Source organism: Somniosus microcephalus, chromosome 23, assembly GCF_052327205.1.
Source record: "Somniosus microcephalus isolate GS21.2 chromosome 23, FLI_Smic_1.0, whole genome shotgun sequence".
Lineage (NCBI taxonomy): Eukaryota > Metazoa > Chordata > Chondrichthyes > Squaliformes > Somniosidae > Somniosus > Somniosus microcephalus.
In genome coordinates this window covers 10035189-10056052 of record NC_141009.1, presented here as the reverse complement: position 1 = coordinate 10056052, position 20864 = coordinate 10035189, and the positions used below count along the sequence as shown (strand labels likewise).

Genomic DNA, 20864 nt, shown 5'->3' with positions numbered 1-20864 from the left:
AACCATGTTATGAAGTTAACCTGTGTCTGTCTCCATCTATGGCCCGCTCAAGATACCACATACTTGAAGGGAAAAAAATTACAAGGCTATGCGGAAAGAGCAGGGCAGTGGGATTATTTGGTTAGCTCTACCAAAGAGTCGGCACAGGGACGATGGACCGAATGGCCTCCTTCTGTGCGGTAAGATTCCATATCTAAAAATTTAAATACCTCTAACTTTCCGGTGGGAAGTGTGTGCAGGATTCCAGGTGAGGCAGTGTCTCAACTAATGAGTCGCCTGTGTTTCACCCAGTTTCTCCACCTCCACCATTATCTGCTCTGATGACCATCTCTCGCACCAGAGCTTCTGCAATGCCTCAGCCAAAGTTTCTCCTCGACTATGGAGGGCAGTTTTAGGATATGCGTCTTATCCGTACCTTTTCATGGCCCTTATTTGGCTGTTTTCACATCTTTTTGTTCTTTTAATGATTCTTTGCAGACTTTCCGTCATTTATTATCTGCTAGTTTTCGCCCCTCTTCAGCTTTTCAAAAACCCTTGCTTGCTGGTCACTTAACCCATTAAGTCCTCTCTGTGAAAGGTTGGCGTTCCTGAAAAATGACTTTTAACTGATATTTTCGGCCTCTCCCCCTTGCGTTGCTCAACCCTATTAAAAGGACCGTCTCATCTTCCAGTCTCCAGATCTGATGAAGGGACTACCCCAAAACACATCTTTTTTATTCTATGTAGAAGCTGTAGCACAGAATGAGGGAAATGATCCATTGTGCCTGTGCCAGGTCTTTGCTCGAACAATCCAAAATAAATTCCACTGCCCTGTGCTCTCGACACAGTCCTATTATCTCTCTCTGCTTCAAACATTGGTATTTCTAGCATTTTCAGTTGGCAGTTGCTAGTAATAGCACTTGGACGGAAGGCTGTGGTACAACTACGAGCTTCCCTTAACTGCACACTGCTTTAGAGTGTCCTGCCACGGAAAAAAAAATCCATCATAGCACCTGTAATTACGGCAAAGGTGACTTGAAATGTTTAAAAGGGGGCATTATTATTTATCATCAGACAGGGATAATCACACTAAAATGGGAACTTAAGGTTCTCGAGCACCTTATCATACAACAGCAAGTCGCAAAATGCTTCCCAACAATAAAGGGCTTTGAAGTGCCATCACTTATGTAGAAACATTTTTCACAAAGCAACACAAACAGCAACAACTAGGACATAGGAACAGGAGGAGGCCATTCAGCCCCTTCGAGCCTGTTCTGCCATTCAATGAGATCATGGCTGATCTGCGATCTAACTCCATATACCCGCCTTTGCCTCATATCCCTTATTACCTTTGGTTAACAGAAAGCTATCAATCTCAGACTTAATATTAACAATTGATCTAGCATCAATTGCCATTTGTGGAAGAGAGTTCCAAACTTCTACCACCCTTTGTGTGTAGAAGTGTTTCCTAATTTCACTCCTGAAAGGTCTGGCACTAATTTTAAGCCTATGCCCCCTAGTCCTAGACTCCCTAACCAGTGGAAATAGTTTCTCTCTATCTACCCTATCTGTTCCCCTTAATATCTTGAAAACTTCGATCAGATCACCCCTTAGCCTTCTAAATTCTAGGGAATACAACCTTAATTTGTGTAATCTCTCCTCGTAACTTAATCCTTGAAGTCAAATATATTTTGGTGGTGCTGGCTGAAGGAAGAATATTGACTCGGACATTGGAAGAACGAAGAACTCTTTGCTCTTCTTCCAGCAGTGCCATGGGATCTTTAATGCCACAGAAAGAGGCAGATGGGACCTCCGTTTAACGTTTCACCAGGACGATGGCCCAGGTGGGCTCAGTACTGCACTGGAGTCAGCTTGGCTTTGTGGGCTCAAGACCAGGAGTCAGACACTGAAATCTAAATGCTACTTTCTGTCATGGTACAGTGGCATGTTTTGATCTGAATTACATCAATGTACAAATTTGCCAGATACATCTGTCCCTTTAAAATTAGGAAAAGCAATTGGAGCAATATTCAGAAGAGAATCTTCATTGCAATGTCTGAGAGAAGGAACACTGTTTTATCAAAGACTGGATATGATATTCAGTCCAACACAAACTGGTTCAACAAATCAAATAGATTATTGTACAATTAGGTACAGTACTGAAACCGAGCTTCAAATTTTTACCTTAAACATTGCTCTCTCAAACTTTCCTCTTGATTTTGCTTTCCAAAACTCAAAAAAATTGACAAATATGCTTTCTTCCTCCATGTCCACAAGTTCTGTTGAGGTCCAGGAAAGGGTAGACCTATTCTGTTGTGGCGTGTAGTACTAGCTGTACACTGAATCGGATTTCCCCACCCCTTCTAAGAATTACAAACAGCATCCAATTGCAGCTCAGTTATACAGGGATCTTGCTTCGCATGACAGCACAGGTCAAGCCGAGTTGAGGGATCGGTCTTTTGTTTTTGTCATCACACTGGTTCGGTGTAGCGCCAATAGGTTGAAACAATGGCCACTCGTTCAAAAAGATAAACTGCTGAATTTAAAAACAGATGGCTGATGATGAGCATCAGCTACAAGAAATAATTCTTAGCAATATTTCGAACTACAACGACAGAAAGAACAGAAGAAAGCCAGAGCTGTGGGAGATCCTCATCACTTGTGGAACAAGTTATCAGAGAGAGCCTTCTTTGTGCAACACAAAAGAAGTGTTACAAGAACTTTCCATTTACTCCCTGTATAAAGTGCTAGCTATCAGCATACACGCGCTGTGTAATCAGCGAGACTCTCACCACAACTATGCTTCATTATAATGCACTATTTGGCTGGCTGCCAAGCAACCCGTTATAATGACCATTTATGCAGATTCCTGGCAAGAGCCAGCATATATGCATAACAGATGGGTACTTTCAGATATGCCAAGGCAACAAGTTTGGGGTGAAGGGCAGGTTTAGGACAAATGTCAGGAAGTTTTATGTTTTTTTTTTAAAACACACAGAGTGGATCAACAGCTGCAACAGGCTGCTGGGAGGGGCAGTTAAGGCATGGCTGCTGGATTCATTTAAAGAAACAGCCGGATTCTGTAGTGAGAAGGCAGCAGAGTGGATATTCCGGAAGGAAAAAGGGACCAAAGGTCTTTTTCGTCAGGACCTATCTTGTGATCATGGAACTATTATTTAGTTGTGCAGTTTTGGTCGCCTTATCTGAGGAAGGATGTTCTTGCCATGGAGGGAGTGCAGCGAAGATTCACCAGACTGATACCTGGGATGGCAGGAATGACATATGAAGAGAGATTGGGTCGATTAGGCTTATATTCGTTAGAGTTTAGAAGAATGAGAGGGGATCTCATTGAAACTTATAAAATTCTAACAGGACTAGACAGACTAAATGCAGGATGGTCCCGATGGCGGGGGAGTCCAGAACCAGGGGTCACAGTCTAAGGATAAGGGGTAAGCCATTTCGGACCGAGATGAGGAGGAATTTCTTCACCCAGAGAGTGGTGAACCTGTGGAATTCTCTACCACAGAAGGCAGTGGAGGCCAATTCATTAAATATATTCAAGAAGGAGTTAGATATATTTCATAAAGGCTAAGTGGATCAAGGGATATGGGGAGAAAGCAGGGACAGGGTACTGAATTTGGATGATTAGCCATGATCGCATTGAATGGCGGAGCAGGCCCGAGGGGCCGAATGGCCTACTCCTGCTCCTATCTTCTATGTTTCTATGTTAAGGAAGGAAATCTGCCGTCCTTACTCGGTCTGGCTATATATGTGACTCCAGGCCCACAGCAACATGGTTGACTCTTAACTGCCCTCTGAAATGGCCACCAGTAAGCCCCCTCTGTCGACTGCTACGATGGACTGCAGCGGTTCAAGGCGGCAGCTCACCACCACCTTCTCAAGGGCAATTAGGGATGGGCAATAAATGCTGGCCTTGCCGGCGACGCCCACATCCCGTGAATGAATAAATACATTTTTAAGAACTATTATTTAAACAAGATCTTCAGCTGCAAGGATGTTGCTAGCTTTGTAATTTTCATCTCAAGCCCTAAACTGAGGTACAGTCCAGAACTCTAGCATATTAGGTCATGTTCTGCGAACTAGTGACATTTTCAGTCCAAACAAATATTTAGGTTCCTCTTGAAATGGGGCTCTACTTTTTCACATTTCTAAATCTTGTGCATCACGTATATATTAAACAAAACATATATTTTTATTTTTCAGCTTGAAAAGCTCACATCAGCGAACTGGTTTAAAGCAAGATAAACATAATCGCTTGTCAGCCATCAGCAGTAAAGGAAAGTTGACATATTCGCTCCACATAAACATACCGAGTGCCAATTAATCACCATTGTAACTCCACTTCTCCAAGAATGCCTTCCCCTCTCCTCCTTTCCCTTTCACTTCCATAGTGCAGGGAAGAATCATAGAATAGTACAGCACAGGAGGAGGCCATTCGGCCCGTCGAGTCTGCGCTGGCTCTTTCGAAGAGCAATCCAGTTAGTCCCACTCCCCCGCTCCTTCCCCACATCCCCGCAATTTTGTCTCCTTCAAGTATTTATTCAATCCCCTTTTGAAGGCCACTATTGAATCTGTATCCACCGCCCTATCAGGCAGTGCATTCCAACCTCCCAGAGGATGGGACAGTCAGTGCCGAAACAGTGCATCTCCTCTCGTCCTCTGGGCACAACCTTCTTCTTGCCCTCTTAGCTCCTAGTGTCAGCTGTGGCTCAGTGGGTAGCACCCTTGCCTCCGAGTCAGAAGGCTGTGGGTTCAAGTCCCACTCCAGAGACCCAAGCACAAAAATCTAGGCTGACACTCCAGTGCAGTACCGAGGGAGTGCTGCACTGTCGGAGGTGCCGTCTTTCGGATGAGACGTTAAACCGAGACCCGTCTGCTCTCTCAGGCTGACTCAAAAGATCCCACGGCACTATTCGAAGAGGAGCCAGGGGAGCAGGGGAGCCAAACTGGCTGCTGCATTTCCTACATTGCAACAGTGACTACACTTCCAAATTACTTCATTGACTGTATAGCGCTTTGGGATGCCCGATGTTGGTGAAAGGCGCTATATAAATGCAAGTCTTTCTTTCTTTCTAGAGAGTCAGTATTTGGTAAGGATTTGGGTGTGATCATTTATTCATTCACCGTCAACCAGTCAACTGGCTGGATCAAATTCTATAGGTTACACTTCAAAAGGCATTTGCCTAGTTGAAATAAGTATCCTTGTATTAATAGCTGGTGAGACCACATGTTTGGATACTGCGTGCAATTTTGGGCTCTCTATCATCATGTGTTGAGGGCTTTCAGGAAAGAGTAACAAGAATGATTGAGACTTTGGGTTATTAGGAGAAGAGACCCAAAGAAATGAACTGGTTCTCATTTAGGAAAAGAACATTGAGGGGAGATATGAGCCTAGCTGAGGAGCATGGGTGCAAGGAGGATATTTGACTTGGACTGTGGGCGCAGAACTATTGGGCCACATGCACGTCTAGAGATTAGAAGAAACTTTCTCTCCCTCTCCCACCACCCCCCAAAGACAGACATTGGTGGAACAAACTCCCAACAAATGTAGGTGATGTTATGCTTATTCATTGCTTCAGAAAGACAGACCTGCAGTTATATAGCGTGTTTCCTTTCCACAGGACGTCCCAAAGCACTTTACAGCCAGTGAATTACTTTTCAAATGCATTCACTATTATCTAGGCAAACACAGCAGCCATTTTGCAGACAGCCAGGCCCCAGAAACAGCAAATGAGATAAACGACGAGTTAATCCATTTCCGATGGTGTCAGTTGAGGAATAAACATTGGCCAAGGATTAAATATTGGCCGGGACATTGGGAGAACACCTATGCTCTGCTTTGGAGAGTGCACCTGAATAGGCAAGCAGGGGCTGGGTTGAATGTCTCATCCCAAAAAGGCAGCACCTCTGATAATGCAGCATTCCCTCAGTACTGCACTGAAGTACCAGCCTAGCTTGTGTGTTCAAGTCGTGGAGTGGGGCTTGAACTCACAATCTTCTAACTCAGAAGGGGAGAGAGCCACCAACAAGCCAAGCTGACACACAACTGACAAGAAGCTGAATAAATATCTGGGTGGTAGCAGGATATGGTGTTACAACAAAAAAGTACCGACTGTTAATGAATAAATGCTCCACGGAAAATAATGGCCACAGTGTTGCTGGAGTTGTGGAGGGAAAGCAGCAGATCACAAGTAAATGGTGAAGATGTGGGAATGGAAACTAGAGTTTTGCTTCATTACCTCTGGGAATCAGAGATTATTTACACAGAACTTTCATTGGCTGTAAAGTGCTTTGGGACGTCTGGTGGTCGTGAAAGATGCTATATAAAAGCAAGTCAGTCTTTCTTTCCCTGATAAAACTAAATCGGACAGGTGGAGTCCCTGATGGAGTAGATTGCAAGCAATGTTCCCCCTAAGGTGCACTGCAGCAAATTTAAAGGGACCGCACACCAAAAAAAAAATCAGAGCGAACATTGATTGCAAGTGGTCTATAGGAGTGGGATTTATGGACCAAATGACTTTTTCTCAATCCATGTTCTCAGCTGGGGGGCTGAAGCACACCCTTTAAATGTATAATTTACACAAAATACTATTTTCTTCTAAGACACATAACATCTCCGGCCTTACCTGTTGTGCATAACCACGGAACATAGGATTAACCAACTTAATGCCATGGGCAAGGCTCGTAGGAACAACATAGCTAGGACTGCACAAGAAAGAAAAAGGGGAATTAATTACAGTGAGAGCAATATCAGTTAATCTTATTTGATACAATCAAATCTCTTCAGACCCTTTGCAATAGTCAATTCCATTTCATATAGTCAAGTCTCTTCAGACTCTTTTCTCTCTCATCCTCCCATTTCAAGTAGTTTGAAATGCCTTTCCCACATTCTCACTAATACATTAATGTGGGAACTAAACACTTGGATTTACACCTGAATCAGAGCTCTTTATGTTTTTCATCAATCTCAGTTGAGTGGTTAGCTGGATTCTTGGTCCTGGATGAGAAATTTCTCATGTTACAAGGTGTAGCATGGAAAGAAAGAAAAAAATTCAGCAGCTATACAATTCCAGATCTGGTGAATTCTGTTCATCAGTTGAGTATATTTCAACTCTCACCGCCCAACGTAAAACTCTCTCCTCCCAGTTGAACATCCATCCATTGGGGTGAATGGCCTCCTTCTGCGCTGTAAAATTCTATGATTCTACCTACAAGCCAACCAAGAATTCACAAAACGCATACACAATGTGATAAAAATGATAACTTCCGGGAAGTTATGTCATCACTTCCTGTGAACTATGAACTATGAACTGTGTACATACCTCACTTCCTGTTGGACTGGTATAAATACTGGTCTGTTCAGTATTGTAAGAGGCTTCTACCAGAGGCATGGTAAAGACCTCTCTTGTGTATATAGTGTGTTTATAAGTTACTTAAAGCTTACTTTAAAGTTACTTGATGGTAAGTCTCCTTTTTCTTACATCAATTTAAGTAACTTAGTATTTACACTGACAAATACTAGACCTTCAGACAAACTTGGAAGTTAAGGATCCAGGGAACCACCCATCATGGAGAAAATCCTTAGACCTATTCGTCTGGACTTGGACCCGAATACACCAGCAGCTGGCAGGGTATGGAAGCATTGGTATCGTACTTTTGAGAATTTTCTGGATGAATGTAAAGCGGATGCTCCTGCTAAATTGAAGATACTTGTCAATTATGTGACCCCAAAAGTGTTCGAATATGTTGATGACTGGGATAATTACGAAGAGGTGATTCGGGCACTTAAGAAACTGTATGCGAAGACCCCAAATGAGGTCTATGCTAGACATCTACTGGCCACAACCCGACAAGGGCCAGGGGAATCAATTGACGAATTCCTGCAAGAACTTCGCAGGCTCAGCGTAGATTGTAACTTTCAGGCAGCCTCAGCTGAGCTGTACCGCCAAGAAATGATTCGTGATGCTTTCATCTGCGGGATTGCCTCTCCATTTATACGCCAGCGTCTACTAGAAAGTAAAACACTTGAGCTACAAAAAGCTTTTGACCTAGCTTGTTCACTGGATTTGGCAAAGAGAAATGCAGACCTCTATCAGCTGCCCAGATCTCGATCTGCTGCTGTAGCTGCAACCAGACAATTCAAGCGGTCTCAGGTGAACCCTATCATGGGGGAATCTAATTCTGATAATTCTGATGAAGAAGAGGAGGACGACCCCACTTTAGCAGCCTCTTGGCAATCTAGGAAGGAATGCTTCTTTTGCGGAGATGCTTTTCACCCTAGGAAAACCTGCCCTGCTCGCAATGCAATCTGCAGTTATTGCGGGAAAAAAGGACACTTTGCTAAAGTTTGCCTATCAAGGGCCTCTACAAGGGCCAATCCAGCTAAGGCCTACCGAACTGCCCCAATTAGGGCCTATCAAGATGCTCCAGCTAGGACCTATCAAGCTTCCTCTCGAGCTCTCTCCCGAAGAAGCACACCGAGAGTTTTAGCCACTCTCTGTGCAACGACACCAATTACAGCTGCTTGCCCACAGAACCTGTCTCAGGCAGCCACAAAAATTTCAATTAAAGGGCATACCTTAGATGCCTTAATTGACTCGAAGTACTGATAGTTTCATTAAGGAACAGATTGTTGCGAAATTGAAACTACATGTCTTCCCATCGGACCAGGCAATTGCGATGGCCCAGTCATCACTTAATACCAGAATCTCCGGCTTTTGTGTTGCTGATATGACACTTCATGGTCGTATGTATCCCTCCACCCGACTTTCGGTGCTCAAAGACTTATGTAGTGATCTCCTCTTAGGGCTGGACTTCCAAAAACAGCATAAGAAACTCACCATTGAGTTTGGTGGATCCAAACCCGGACTTACTATTTCTAATATACCATCTAAATTACCATTTTGTGCATTATCAGCAGCTTCACTTGATGAACCCTCATTATTTGCCAGTATTCCGCCTCAATGCCAACCGATAATAACGAAATCGCGGCGCTTTAATCAGGAAGACCAATCTTTTATTGCGGCTGAAATCTCTCGACTTCTAGCAGAGGATATCATTGAACCATGTTCGTCGCCCTGGCGGGCTCAAGTCGTCATTGTCAAGAACCCTCTAAAACCTCACAAACAGCGACTATGCATCGATTATTCGCAAACCATCAATCAATATACCGACTTGGACGCCTACCCATTGCCACGCATTGATGATATGGTTAATAAACTGGCCGAATACAAAGTGTTCTCAACTTACGATTTAAAAAGTGCCTGTCATCAGTTACCCTTGAAGGTCTCAGATAAGCAGTACACAGCCTTTGAGGCTAATGGACGGCTGTACCAATTTCGTCGCCTCCCATTCGGGGTTACTAATGGAGTGGCTGTCTTTCAACGGGCAATGGATGGCCTGGTTAAGCAGGAAAACCTAAGGGACACTTTTCCCTATCTTGATAACATTACCATTGCAGGTCACGATCAACAGGAACACGACTCCAACCTCCAAAAATTTCGGGATGCCCTCCATCGCCGTAATTTGACCCTGAATGAATCCAAATCTGTTGAGTCGCAACCGACCATCAACATCCTTGGCTACTGCGTAGGCAATGGTATCATTAAGCCAGACCCAGAAAGACTTCGCCCGCTCCAAGAGCTCCCGTCACCTAAGAATCCGGCTTCTTTACGTCGGGCTCTCGGTCTGTTTGCATACTACGCTAAATGGATTCCTCATTTTTCGGACAAAATCCAACCCTTGCTGCATGCTAGATCATTTCCACTGGGAACAGCGGCTGTTGCAGCCTTTAACCTTCTCAAAAAACAGTTGGAGAAAGCGGCTCTTCACTCCATTGATGAGAATCTCCCTTTCGTGGTTGAATGTGATGCCTCGGAGGTGGCGATCTCGGCTACTCTGAATCAGGAAGGTCGTCCTGTAGCATTTATGTCCAGGACCTTACAAGGTGCCGAGCTACATTATCCTCCGGTTGAGAAAGAAGCCACAGCCATCATAGAGGCAGTACGGAAGTGGAACCATTTTCTAGCTCGCCAGCACTTTACATTGATCACGGACCAACGATCAGTCGCTTTCATGCTCGATAATCGAAAACGAACCAAAATTAAGAATAATAAAATACAACTTTGGAGGATGGAACTGGCCTCTTTTGGTTATACCATTCTCTATCGGCCTGGCAAGGCGAATGTGGCCCCGGACACCCTCACACGGGCATTCTGCTCCACTATGTCATCCTCCACTCTCATGGATGTCCACAATGGTTTGTGTCATCCTGGCGTTACGCGCATGCTACATTTCGTACGATCACGGAATCTCCCTTTTTCCACTGGAGATGTAAAGAAAATATGCTCAGAATGCCGGCTTTGTGCGGAATTAAAACCTCAGTTCTTCCGCCCCTCAGATGGTATACTCATACATGCAACCCAACCGATGCAACGACTTAGCATCGATTTTAAGGGCCCAGTGCCCTCTTCAACTCGGAACACATATTTGCTCACCATGATCGACGAATATTCACGTTTTCCGTTTGCCTTCCCCTGCTCCAATATGCTGGCGTCCACAGTAATCTGCTGCCTTGAGCAGGTATTTTCTCTCTGTGGCATGCCGGCTTATATTCACTCAGATCGGGGTCCATCCTTTATGTCGAGGGAACTCAAGGACTACCTCTCAGAACGGGGAATTGCTACAAGCAAAACAACACCATACCATCCCATCGGAAATGGGCAGGTAGAGGTATAACGGTATCATCTGGAATTCCGTACGTCTCGCTTTAAGATCTCGGGGCCTACCAGACCAGCAATGGGAAACAGTGCTTCCGGATGCATTGCACTCTATACGGTCCCTGCTTTCTACAGCCACAAATACTACACCTCATGAGCGGTTCTTTGGATTCCAGCGTCGCTCATCTCATGGGACATCACTCCCGTCATGGCTAACTACTCCTGGACCTGTATTACTCCGAAGATACGTTCGGACGTCTAAAAATGACCCTCTTGTAGACGAGGTCGAACTAACCGATGCCAACCCCACCTATGCAAACATACGATATTCCGACGGCCGAGAATCTACCGTATCATTACGGGATCTGGCTCCCTGCCCACCAGGACCTAGTGGGACATCGGGTGATGACATTTCACCAGGAAACTCTTGGGACCTATCGGGTACCCCTCTCCAGGATCCTGATCGGACACCAACTAGCTTGGTGCCGGTAGAACCCCGTGCTCAAGGTTGCGACCCTCCCAGTACCGCGCATGAAAGTACTGATCCGCCACAGACCAGCTCTGCACCTCCCTCTGAACAGAGGCAGTCCGACTTTGAACCTATTGGGGCTCGTACTCGAAGCCATGATCTCCCCGACCCTTCACAGGGCAATCCAGGCCACACAGACTCTGACCAATGGCCAACCGCATGTAAGCGGACCAGCGACCCTCTACGACGGGAATCCAAACGGGTGCGACTCTTCCTTGTTCGGCGGCTGCGGACCAAAAGGTAGACCACAGCCTCCTAATCCTGCAGGAGGGAAGAATGTGATAAAAATGATAACTTCCGGGAAGTTATGTCATCACTTCCTGTGAACTATGAACTATGTACATACCTCACTTCCTGTCATATGTCACTTCCTGTTGGACTGGTATAAATACTGGTCTGTTCAGTATTGTAAGAGGCTTCTACCAGAGGCATGGTAAAGACCTCTCTTGTGTATATAGTGTGTTTATAAGTTACTTAAAGCTTACTTTAAAGTTACTTGATGGTAAGTCTCCTTTTTCTTACATCACACAACACATGCGTTAGAGACACCTTTGCTACGTTTTGAGCTTCTGCTCACTAGAGGGTCAACTACAGAAAACTGAACACTGTTCTCTGGTCATTAGAACCCAGGAACTAGATTAAGTTAGGTTAGGTACAGCACGAGTTTAAATAAAATGCCCCAACACTGTTCCAACAATGGTTTCAACTACAGAAGAAGACTACAGAATTTCTCACCTAGATGGCCTCACTGAACGGGAGTACCGGCTCAGTGCCAATTAAAACTGAGTTACGGGCAGTTGTGTGTCGTGGACACAAGTCAGCTGGGACCGGGATTGAGTCTACTCAAGGAACCTTGCCCGCCAAAATCCATTTTCTTCTTTAGATTTGAACCCAAGTTCCAGAACTAAAAAGGACAACAACCTAAAGTAAAAACTTCACTATGGGTCAGGAAAAAACAAACTGCATACACGTTCTTCAAGAGCAAACTTAACATTTTTGAGGGAATGTTCATGTCAGTAATCTGTAGCCCAAGAGTGTTACTATGTAAATTGGCTAAACTTCAGTGTGGTGGCTTGTAACATTATCCCCAACTCCCGAGTGCGGTGCACCATGTCAACATATATCCAAACTCCATGTAAGGCTTTAAAAATGATTAAAATTGGCCAAGCATTAGCAAATCACCCTTCCGCTAGTCAAAGCAACCAGGTGAAATCTGGTTAACTGAGGAAGCTGCCTATGCAATCTGGAGCCGAGCAATGCTTCCTTCAGTGCTATACCCTCGCAGCACACAAAGAGCGACATAACTACTTGAAATATTTAATAGTCTTCGCCAAATGGATTCTAATGTCGTCCATCGAGTTAAACAAGGTCTGACTCCAACCAACACACTGTTTGTTCCCCTTTACAACCTGGAGGCACCATTTTAGCAATCTTTGCAAAAATAAATCCATATTCATATAGTGGTACATACCGTTTTTTGTGCCAAAGCTCAGAGATAAGTTTCTGGTAGCTTTTGCAAAGAGCTGGCTTCTTGTCTGTACGAACCAAACCTACACACTCCAAGAAGAACTGGGTGAGCGGTGGGCTATAACAGAAAAGTAGTTACACTTTAGAAACCCATGGCGGACAACTGAATTAATGTCGCGCTGCGAGTGCCACGACTGCAGGCCAACGGTAACAAGAGGCCGACAGCATTTAAAAACTGGTCACATTCACAAAAGACCTCAGGTGCCACGGTGAGACAAAGAGGGGCTTTATTATAAATATAGCAAATGGCAGTTCACAAGCAAAAAATTCTAAAACAAACACGTTACAACGAAAGTCTTAATCACAGAAAGTCTATTTACAACATTTTAACTACATATCCAATCAATAGATCAGAGGGAAATATTGGCAGCTACCACATAGAGGGGTGAGCAGGCTGGCCCCTCCCACCTGCACTTGCAGCTAAAGATGGTTTAAGAGGGAGACACTCACCATATTTTAGAATGGGGGAAGAGGAATGTGGGCACAAATACTTTTAAATTAATTTCTTTTGAACCCACATTCACAAACCCTTAGTTTTTTTCTATCATAGTAACATTTTTGTACACTATGAATTGTTTTAAGTTGTATTGGATACAATAATATGGTCTGGAATGCACTGCCTGAAAGGGTGGTGGAAGCAGATTCAATAATAACTTTCAAAAGGGAATTGGATAAAAATTTGTGGGGCTATAGGGAAAGGGCAGGGGAGTGGGATTAATGGGATAGCTCTTTCAAAGAGCCGGCACGATGGGCCGCATGGCCTCCTTCTGTGCTGTATCATTCTACGTGACATGATTCTTTATGGAATTATCCCATGGAAGAGCCCAACTCTTTCAGTATGTTGTTATCTTCAGGAAACCAATGAAGATGTGAAATGGAAAAATGTATTTTTTTTCCCCCCAGCCTTTCAGTAACCAGTGGCAGGTCTGGATGAAAGTCTGACCAGGAATTAGTGATACATTAGTTCATTTTTCCAGCAAATATTTATATGAGCAACCTAGTCTCAGTAAACAACTTGTCCTACCAGTTGGACAAAGCCTGTAGCGCAGCATTCATGTAGCAAGAGTTTCCAATGTTCTTCATCCCCGTGAGCCCTAACGGATAGATTTGAGGAGAGAAAGTAAATTTTAAAAACCCACCGAAGTCAATTTTGGGGGTGTCATGACAATACATTTGAACACAAACTAGCTACACCATCATAATGGCCCGGAATTTGTCGTCAGCGGCGAAGGGAAGGCATTCACTTTGCACAAGTTCGAGAAGTTCGGGTTTTCCGACATTCAATTCAAATCAACGGAGTACAGTGGGGATCCCCTTGTGCGAACTCCTGTGACCTCAACAAGCTGTCTAAGCAGCCAATCAAAACGCAGAATTCTCAGACAGCGAACAAGGATGTGTGTAAGCTCTTAAAATTCTAACTTTTTAAAAATGTTGGAGAGCAAAACAAAGATTGGGGCTCTCACATGGGGAAAAGATAAACTTGAAATAAAGATGAACAAACTTATTAAAAAAAATTAAAAATTAAGTTTCTTAAAATTTTTAATTTTTAAAATGGATAAATTTCACACTGCACAAAATTAAAATTAGTTTTTCAGGCCCATAACCTTTGTTTAGCAGTCAATACGCTGTTAAAACCCCAGTTACACCTGATCCCTTTGGGCCCAATTATCAGTGGGGAATGTAACTGCAGAAGAGCCGAAGTTTGTCAGTTTCCCTGATTTGGGTGATTTCACTGGTTGCCGGTTCTGTGGGCACGGGGGGCAGGGGTGGAAGGCACGGCGCAGCCTGTGTCGGAGCAGTAAATGACAGACCACAACTTAAGGATTTCCGCATGCGCTAAATCCCGAAGTTGCGGTCAGTTTCAGAGGCAGAATGACGGCGAACGCTGCCAGTTCTCCGTCATCCGGAGCGCAAATTCCAGGCCATCGAATCCTTTCTATTGAGATAAACTCCCAGGTTGAACACAATGATTTAAATCACTGAATATCTCCTTTATCAACTCAACATCAACAATGTTTTTGCTTTGGCCGCATTCAGTACCGTCTGCACTCCAAGTACCTCTTGGTTTTAGCTCATCATCCTCAGACTCTGATTCTCCCTCATCTGCAACAGCAATGGGAACAGTTTTGATTGGATGGTTGCCAAGTGATAAGCCAGAGTCCTAAGAAGAAAAGATTGCCACGTTACTGCAATATTCCCAGACACAATATTGAAACCTACAAGAGCTATTGGCTCACAAATATTAGTTTGCATTGTTGTACAGGTTGAGCGTCCCAAATCCCGAGTTCCGGAATCCGGGACGATTGGTAGCAGGGGTCCGGAATCCGTAAAATGTTCCGGAATCCGGACACCCTGAAGGAAGCCTACCAAAAACTGGAAATAGCGCAACCTGGGCTCGGGCGTTTCTGGACTTCAGACATCAGGAGTACGTTCTGAAGTCCGGAAAAACCCGAAAACCGGCTCAGCCTCGGTCCCGAGGTTGCCGGATTCGGGACGCTCAACCTGTAGAACAGCCATTTTCATACCACCAACAAACTGAATAACAAGTCTGCTTCCCTGATGCCCAGCTACCTTCATCTATCCATCAGAGTGCAGCTCTGCCTGAGCAAGTTAAATACCCTCAATCAGTCTACTATGGAAAAATACAATCTGAGAAGAATATAAATAGGAGCAAGAGTAGGCCATTCTCCACCATTCAATAAGATCATATGGCTGATCTTCTACCTCAGCGCCACCTTCTGCGCTAGCCCCATATCCCTTGTTATCCAAAAATCTATCGCTCTGTCTTGAATATATTCAACGGCTGAGCATTCTGAGATTTCAAACAGCAGCACTAGTCTCATTACATAGATTTTAACAGTAAGCCACCTGTGCATTACCTGCTCTGTTGATCTGCTCGATAGGGCTGGGCTGGGCGCAACGGGTCGCTGTTCCAAGAAAACTTCCTTCTCACATGCGTAACACCAAACTCGGAACGTAGTCAGGTTCACTGTCAGGTTATGCTTCTTAGCCTGTGGTAGTAGTTAAAAAAAAAAATAGGGCTATATGACAATGCAATGAAAATGATGGAATCTCAGAGGGGAGAAAAATCACAATTTTGTTTTCAAATACTATTACGACATCGGAAACACAAGTTCCTACAGAATAGGAGTTCTCCCATCACAAAGTGTTACTTTATTGAAGTAAAACAGATTCTTTATGGCTTCCAAAGCTGCCCTTCATTCATCTGAATACAGAGACTTAAAATGTCATTGCTACTTCACCACCCCCCCGCCCAGTGTGGAAACCTAGTTTTAGTACTTTCCACTAAACAAAGGTTTTGGTGAAAAAAAAAAAATCTTAAATGGAGGCATTCTACACTCCATTTCTACCCCTAGAATATGTAATTATCTGCATTCTTCCTCACAGTATTACAATAAGGGTCGTCGGAAAGACAGTTCGCTGGTATATCTTGAAAAGCACACACAGCATTTTAAGCACGCCTTTCAATTTTAGCTCCATGTATTCTTTTAAATTCCCTTACTCCAGCTCATTTCTAGTTAGGTTTTTATTTTCATTCTGTCATCACAGATTTTTTTCTTCAAATTTCCTCTCTCTTTCTCAGCAATCTTTGAAAGCTCAGCGCATCTCTGTAGGTAGCATTTGGCAGACGAAACAAGAATTGCATTAACTACAGGTCCAACATTCTCAAATTATGTTTGAGAATTATATATCTCAAGACGATTGAGCTGTTAAACAACAAGTATATAACGATAAGCGAAATCTAATAACCAGTTAAACGGCATTAAAGAAAATTCTTAGGATGGGACTTCTGTTTTAAAAGATCATTGTCTCTAATAACTGAAGCTTTGCAACGATCATTATAGAAGCTCAAACCTCAGTGAGCCAAGCCCCCCTGATGAGAACGCTGAAGATCGCATCCTCTTGTAACATTAAGGTTGGAAAATAAAATAGAAGGCGGCTGGTCTGGTAGGACAGCCAATGCAGTGCCCGAATCCAGCTCCATGGTTGCCTAGCACTCAAATTCACTACCAGAACTGGAATCAAATGTAGCAAGTCCTTGGCCAGACCACAACAGTGCCTGATATCAGAAGAGAGTTACAGGAAACTCTCGATTTACCGGCACCTAAATAACCGGAAATCTCGGTTAACCGGCAAAATTCAGGAGTAGGTTCAGGTAAGTTTTACTTCATATTAGTGGCCGTTCCTCGATCTGTGGCTGTGCAATCGGGGTTCCTGCACATGTTGCTAAGCAACAGGGATGCTTGGTCTGTGGCCGGGGTATCTGCACATGTTGCTAAGCAACAGGGAAGCCTGGATTTGTTGCTGTGTACGGAGCTCTCGTACCTTGGTAAGTATACCTCTCTGTAATCCGGACTTTTTGATAAACCGGCACCATGCCAGTCCCGTTGGTGCCGGATAAAAAAAAAAGTTTCCTGTACAAGAATTACAAGGGAAAATGGGGGGGGGGTAGCAGCAATTTCCAGCTTGCCCGGCAAGAAACGCTTATCCTGTAGTGGTATAAAGCAGCGACATGGTCATAATTTATGGAGATGTCTGCAGCCGGAGGAAGAATGTAATTTGCTTCTCTCTCTCTCTCCTTTGTAAAGATCTCAATTACCTGCGAATGTAATGTGCTGTGGTCGACATACGATTCCCCACATCCTACATAGGCGCAGCCATTCTGTTTGGGAGAAAGGGGAATAGAGAGGGAAAAAAAGAACCAAATATAAGCATTAAGTTGCCAAATAGGACCACAAATAAAATGGCTTGAAAAACAAATGGAAAATGAAAAACTAATGTGTGGAAACTGTCTTGAATCAGAGTTGCACTTGTTTTGAGCTCACAGAAATTCATCCTTTTCCAGCATGCAACTTTGTGTTTTTTAAAATCCTTGTATATGAATTATTTACACTATTAACACTAATATTTTCTTAACTCCATTCTATGCATAGAACCGTAACTGAAAATGGGAGAATAACCTGCTCACAAGCCTCTACCAACATTCTTCTTGAGGCGGCCACAAAGAGGTGACGGAAAATCAACTAATGCAATGAGTCTTCAATTCTTCACTCCTGCTTTTGGGAGTACCTGGCCTCCACCTGTAGCTTCCCAACTTCATGGCATTGATCAAAAAGTGATCACAGAAGCAATCATGGTCATGAGCACAGGTCTTATTCCTCATTCCATGACGCAGTGAAACATTAATGCACGGTCCCATTGTGTCCGCGTTCTCAACAGCACAAAGTCCCATACTTCCATCACTCCCCCGTCCCCTCCAAACTCCACTGGCTCACTGTGCCCCAGATAGTTGGCTTCAAACTTCTCATCCTCATTTTCAAATTCCTCCATGCTTCTCCCCACCCTACCTTTGGTGATCTGCTCCAGCCTTGCGTCCCTGTATGCACCCCTGGCTCCTCCAAAAGGGGGCTACTTGTTGTTCCTCATACTTTCTGCTCTGCTCCATTATTGATGGCCACTCATTCAGCCACTATGCTTCTTTTTTTTTTTAAATTCATTCACAGGATGTGGGCGTTGATGACAAAGGCAGCATTTATTGCCCATTAATTGCCCTCGAGAAGGTGGTGGTGAGCCGCCCTCTTGAACCGCTGCAGTCCGTGTGGTGAAGGTACTCCCACAGCGCTGTTAGGGAGGGAGGGAGTTCCCGGATTTTGACCCAGTGACTATGAAGGAACGGCAATATATTTCCAAGTAGTCAGGATGGTGTGTGACTTGTAGGGGAATTCGCAGGTGGTGATGTTCCCAAGTCCCTGCTGCCCTTGTCCTTCTAGGTGGTAGAGGTCGTGGGTTTGGGAGGTGCTGTCAAAGAAGCCTTGGTGAGTTGCTGCAGTGCATCTTGTAGATGGTACACACTGCAGCCATGGTGCGCTGGTGGTGGATGGGGTGCCAATCAAGCGGGCTGCTTTGTCCTGTCCTCTGAAGCACCCTGCCTAGTTCTCTCTGCCTTATTATCTCCTGCCCTACTTTCAAAGCCTTTACCGTGCCTTCAGCCTCACCCTCTCAATTTTATCATTCTGCTCGACGTCCATTGTGTTTTTCCTCCTCAATATAAGGCACTTTGAGATACACTCCCTGTGGAGCACTTTAGAAACTTAAGTTGCTGTTGTGGATATATATACGTCTTTCTTTATAACAAACAGCTTGAGAGTTTTACCAGCATTAAACACAGTTTAGAACGTCTTTATAAACCACTGTTGCAACTGGTACTCACCCAGCACCAGTTTTCCCTGGTCCAAGGCCAGAGTATACTGGACAAGGTCCAATCAGAATCAGCATTATTCTCTGCACTTCTAGGATTGAGAACCATCTAATCTAGATGCTAGCAGACCTGGCAAACTGCAACTGGTTTCAGGATAGTTTAAAATGTGAAGCATCAAGGACAGTTCAGTAGTAGCGAACTGGTCTGGTGAATGTGTCATTTCCTGGTGTTGACATCAATACGCTTGGCCCATATTCTCCAAAAAGAGTAAAAATTAACTCCTCAGAATATGACTCAAATAGATGGATTTCTGTTTGCCTATTTCACACAAGACATGGATTACCAAGGGTTCGAAGCACAGGCCTTTTTTTTCTGGCCTTGAACTTGTGCAGTATAAATTTCAGCATACAAATTGCTCAACACATTCGTGTGATATCCCTTGCTGTCTGTTATTTTAATAGGGGCACTCGCCCTTTTCTTTTAATCAGATTAACATCTCCATTAAAATTGTGTACAAAGGAATTTCCTATGAAAGCATCAAGGTTTAGGTATTTGCAAGCTAATATTCACAATCTGCAACTTGAAGCCCAGTAGCAAGAATAGCTATACCAGACCCAATCAGGAACCAACAGCAAGTGCTTAACCCCTAGACGTACATAAGGATCCAATATCTGGACCAAGGCTGTAGTTACCTAGGGACAAAAATATTCTTATTTCTCAGCTTAGGGACCATAGTTGGAGTCTGCTTCTATACAATGAGCTACTTTTGCAATCACAGAAATAACATTTTGCAATAGAAACCACTCCTTACCTGAAGGCAGGCCCATAGGTTTGGTCCACCAACACCACAGGATTGGCATGTTCCCTGAAAAAAAAAAAACAGGCTTTAGTAGAATTACCTCAAACAGTTTTATTTAAGTTACAACACTACAAGTAACATGTTGAACACCACTTGGAAGAATCGCTGAGGGTAGCAAGGGCACAGAATGTATTCTGGGTGGGGGACTTCAATGTCCATCACCCAGAGTGGCTCGGTAGCACCACTACTGACCGAGCTGGCCGAGTCCGGAAGAACACAGCTGCCAGATTGGGCTTGCGGCAGATGGTGAGAGAACCAACACGAGGGGAAAAACCTACTTGATCTCGTCCGCAAAACTCTACCTGTCGCAGATGTAAAATTCATGCCCCACCCAGGATAAATAAAGATTCATTGCAAGCCATCCAAACTGGGAAACTTCAATACCTGCAAAACATTACTACGTACTTGTCTGATATGGCCCCAGCCTGCTCAATCTTCCCTGATAGTTGCATCCTCTCAATTCTGCTAACATTCTTGTAAATCGTTTCTGCACTTCTCCAGTGTTTCAACATCCTTTTTGTAGTATGGAGACCAAAATTGCACAGTAAAAGTGTGGTCTAACCAAGGTCCTATGTACAGGAAACTTCGCGATATCGGCACCGACGGGACCGAGCTGCTGCCGATCTATCAAAACTTCTGGATAGACCGGCGCTAATGTTGAAGGATACGGAGGTTTTCATCTCCGTATCTGACAACAAACACTGTTGCTTAGCAACAGCTTGCAAACACTCGGCCCGTACCTTGGAAGCGTCTCTGAAGCTGCTGCTAAGCTACAGAGACGCTTTCCAGAGCCTGACTGCTAAAAAAAAATGCTAGAAGGAAAAAAACCTAACCAAAACGGCTGCTGGTTTCTGCCGTTAGATCGAGATTTCCGGACATACAACCTCCAGATAAACCAAAGTTTCCTGTAACTTTAACTCCCTGCTTTTGTATTCTATCCTTCTACAAATGAACCCGGATACTTAATTTGCACTCTTATGTTGCTACTTTAATTGATCTCATTGCTCCTCT

General features: G+C 44.1%; 1 protein-coding gene across 8 annotated transcripts in view; it reads right to left on the bottom strand.

Moving 5' to 3' along the window:
- The window catches only part of usp20 (ubiquitin specific peptidase 20), an 86801-nt gene that overhangs the window by 48763 nt on the left and 17174 nt on the right, over window positions 1-20864 (bottom strand). For all 8 annotated transcript variants that reach the window (XR_015073330.1, XR_015073326.1, XR_015073328.1 and 5 more), the window contains exons 3-9: window positions 19806-19859; window positions 17396-17458; window positions 15654-15785; window positions 14833-14935; window positions 13799-13868; window positions 12719-12832; window positions 6627-6705 (exon numbers count right to left, since the gene is read on the bottom strand). Coding sequence is in view for 3 of the 8 variants with exons in the window: in XM_085965371.1 (XP_085821497.1) it covers window positions 6627-6705; window positions 12719-12832; window positions 13799-13868; window positions 14833-14935; window positions 15654-15785; window positions 17396-17458; window positions 19806-19859 (615 nt within the window). In the remaining 5 variants the exon portion in view is untranslated. The remainder of the gene's footprint in view (window positions 1-6626; window positions 6706-12718; window positions 12833-13798; window positions 13869-14832; window positions 14936-15653; window positions 15786-17395; window positions 17459-19805; window positions 19860-20864) is intronic.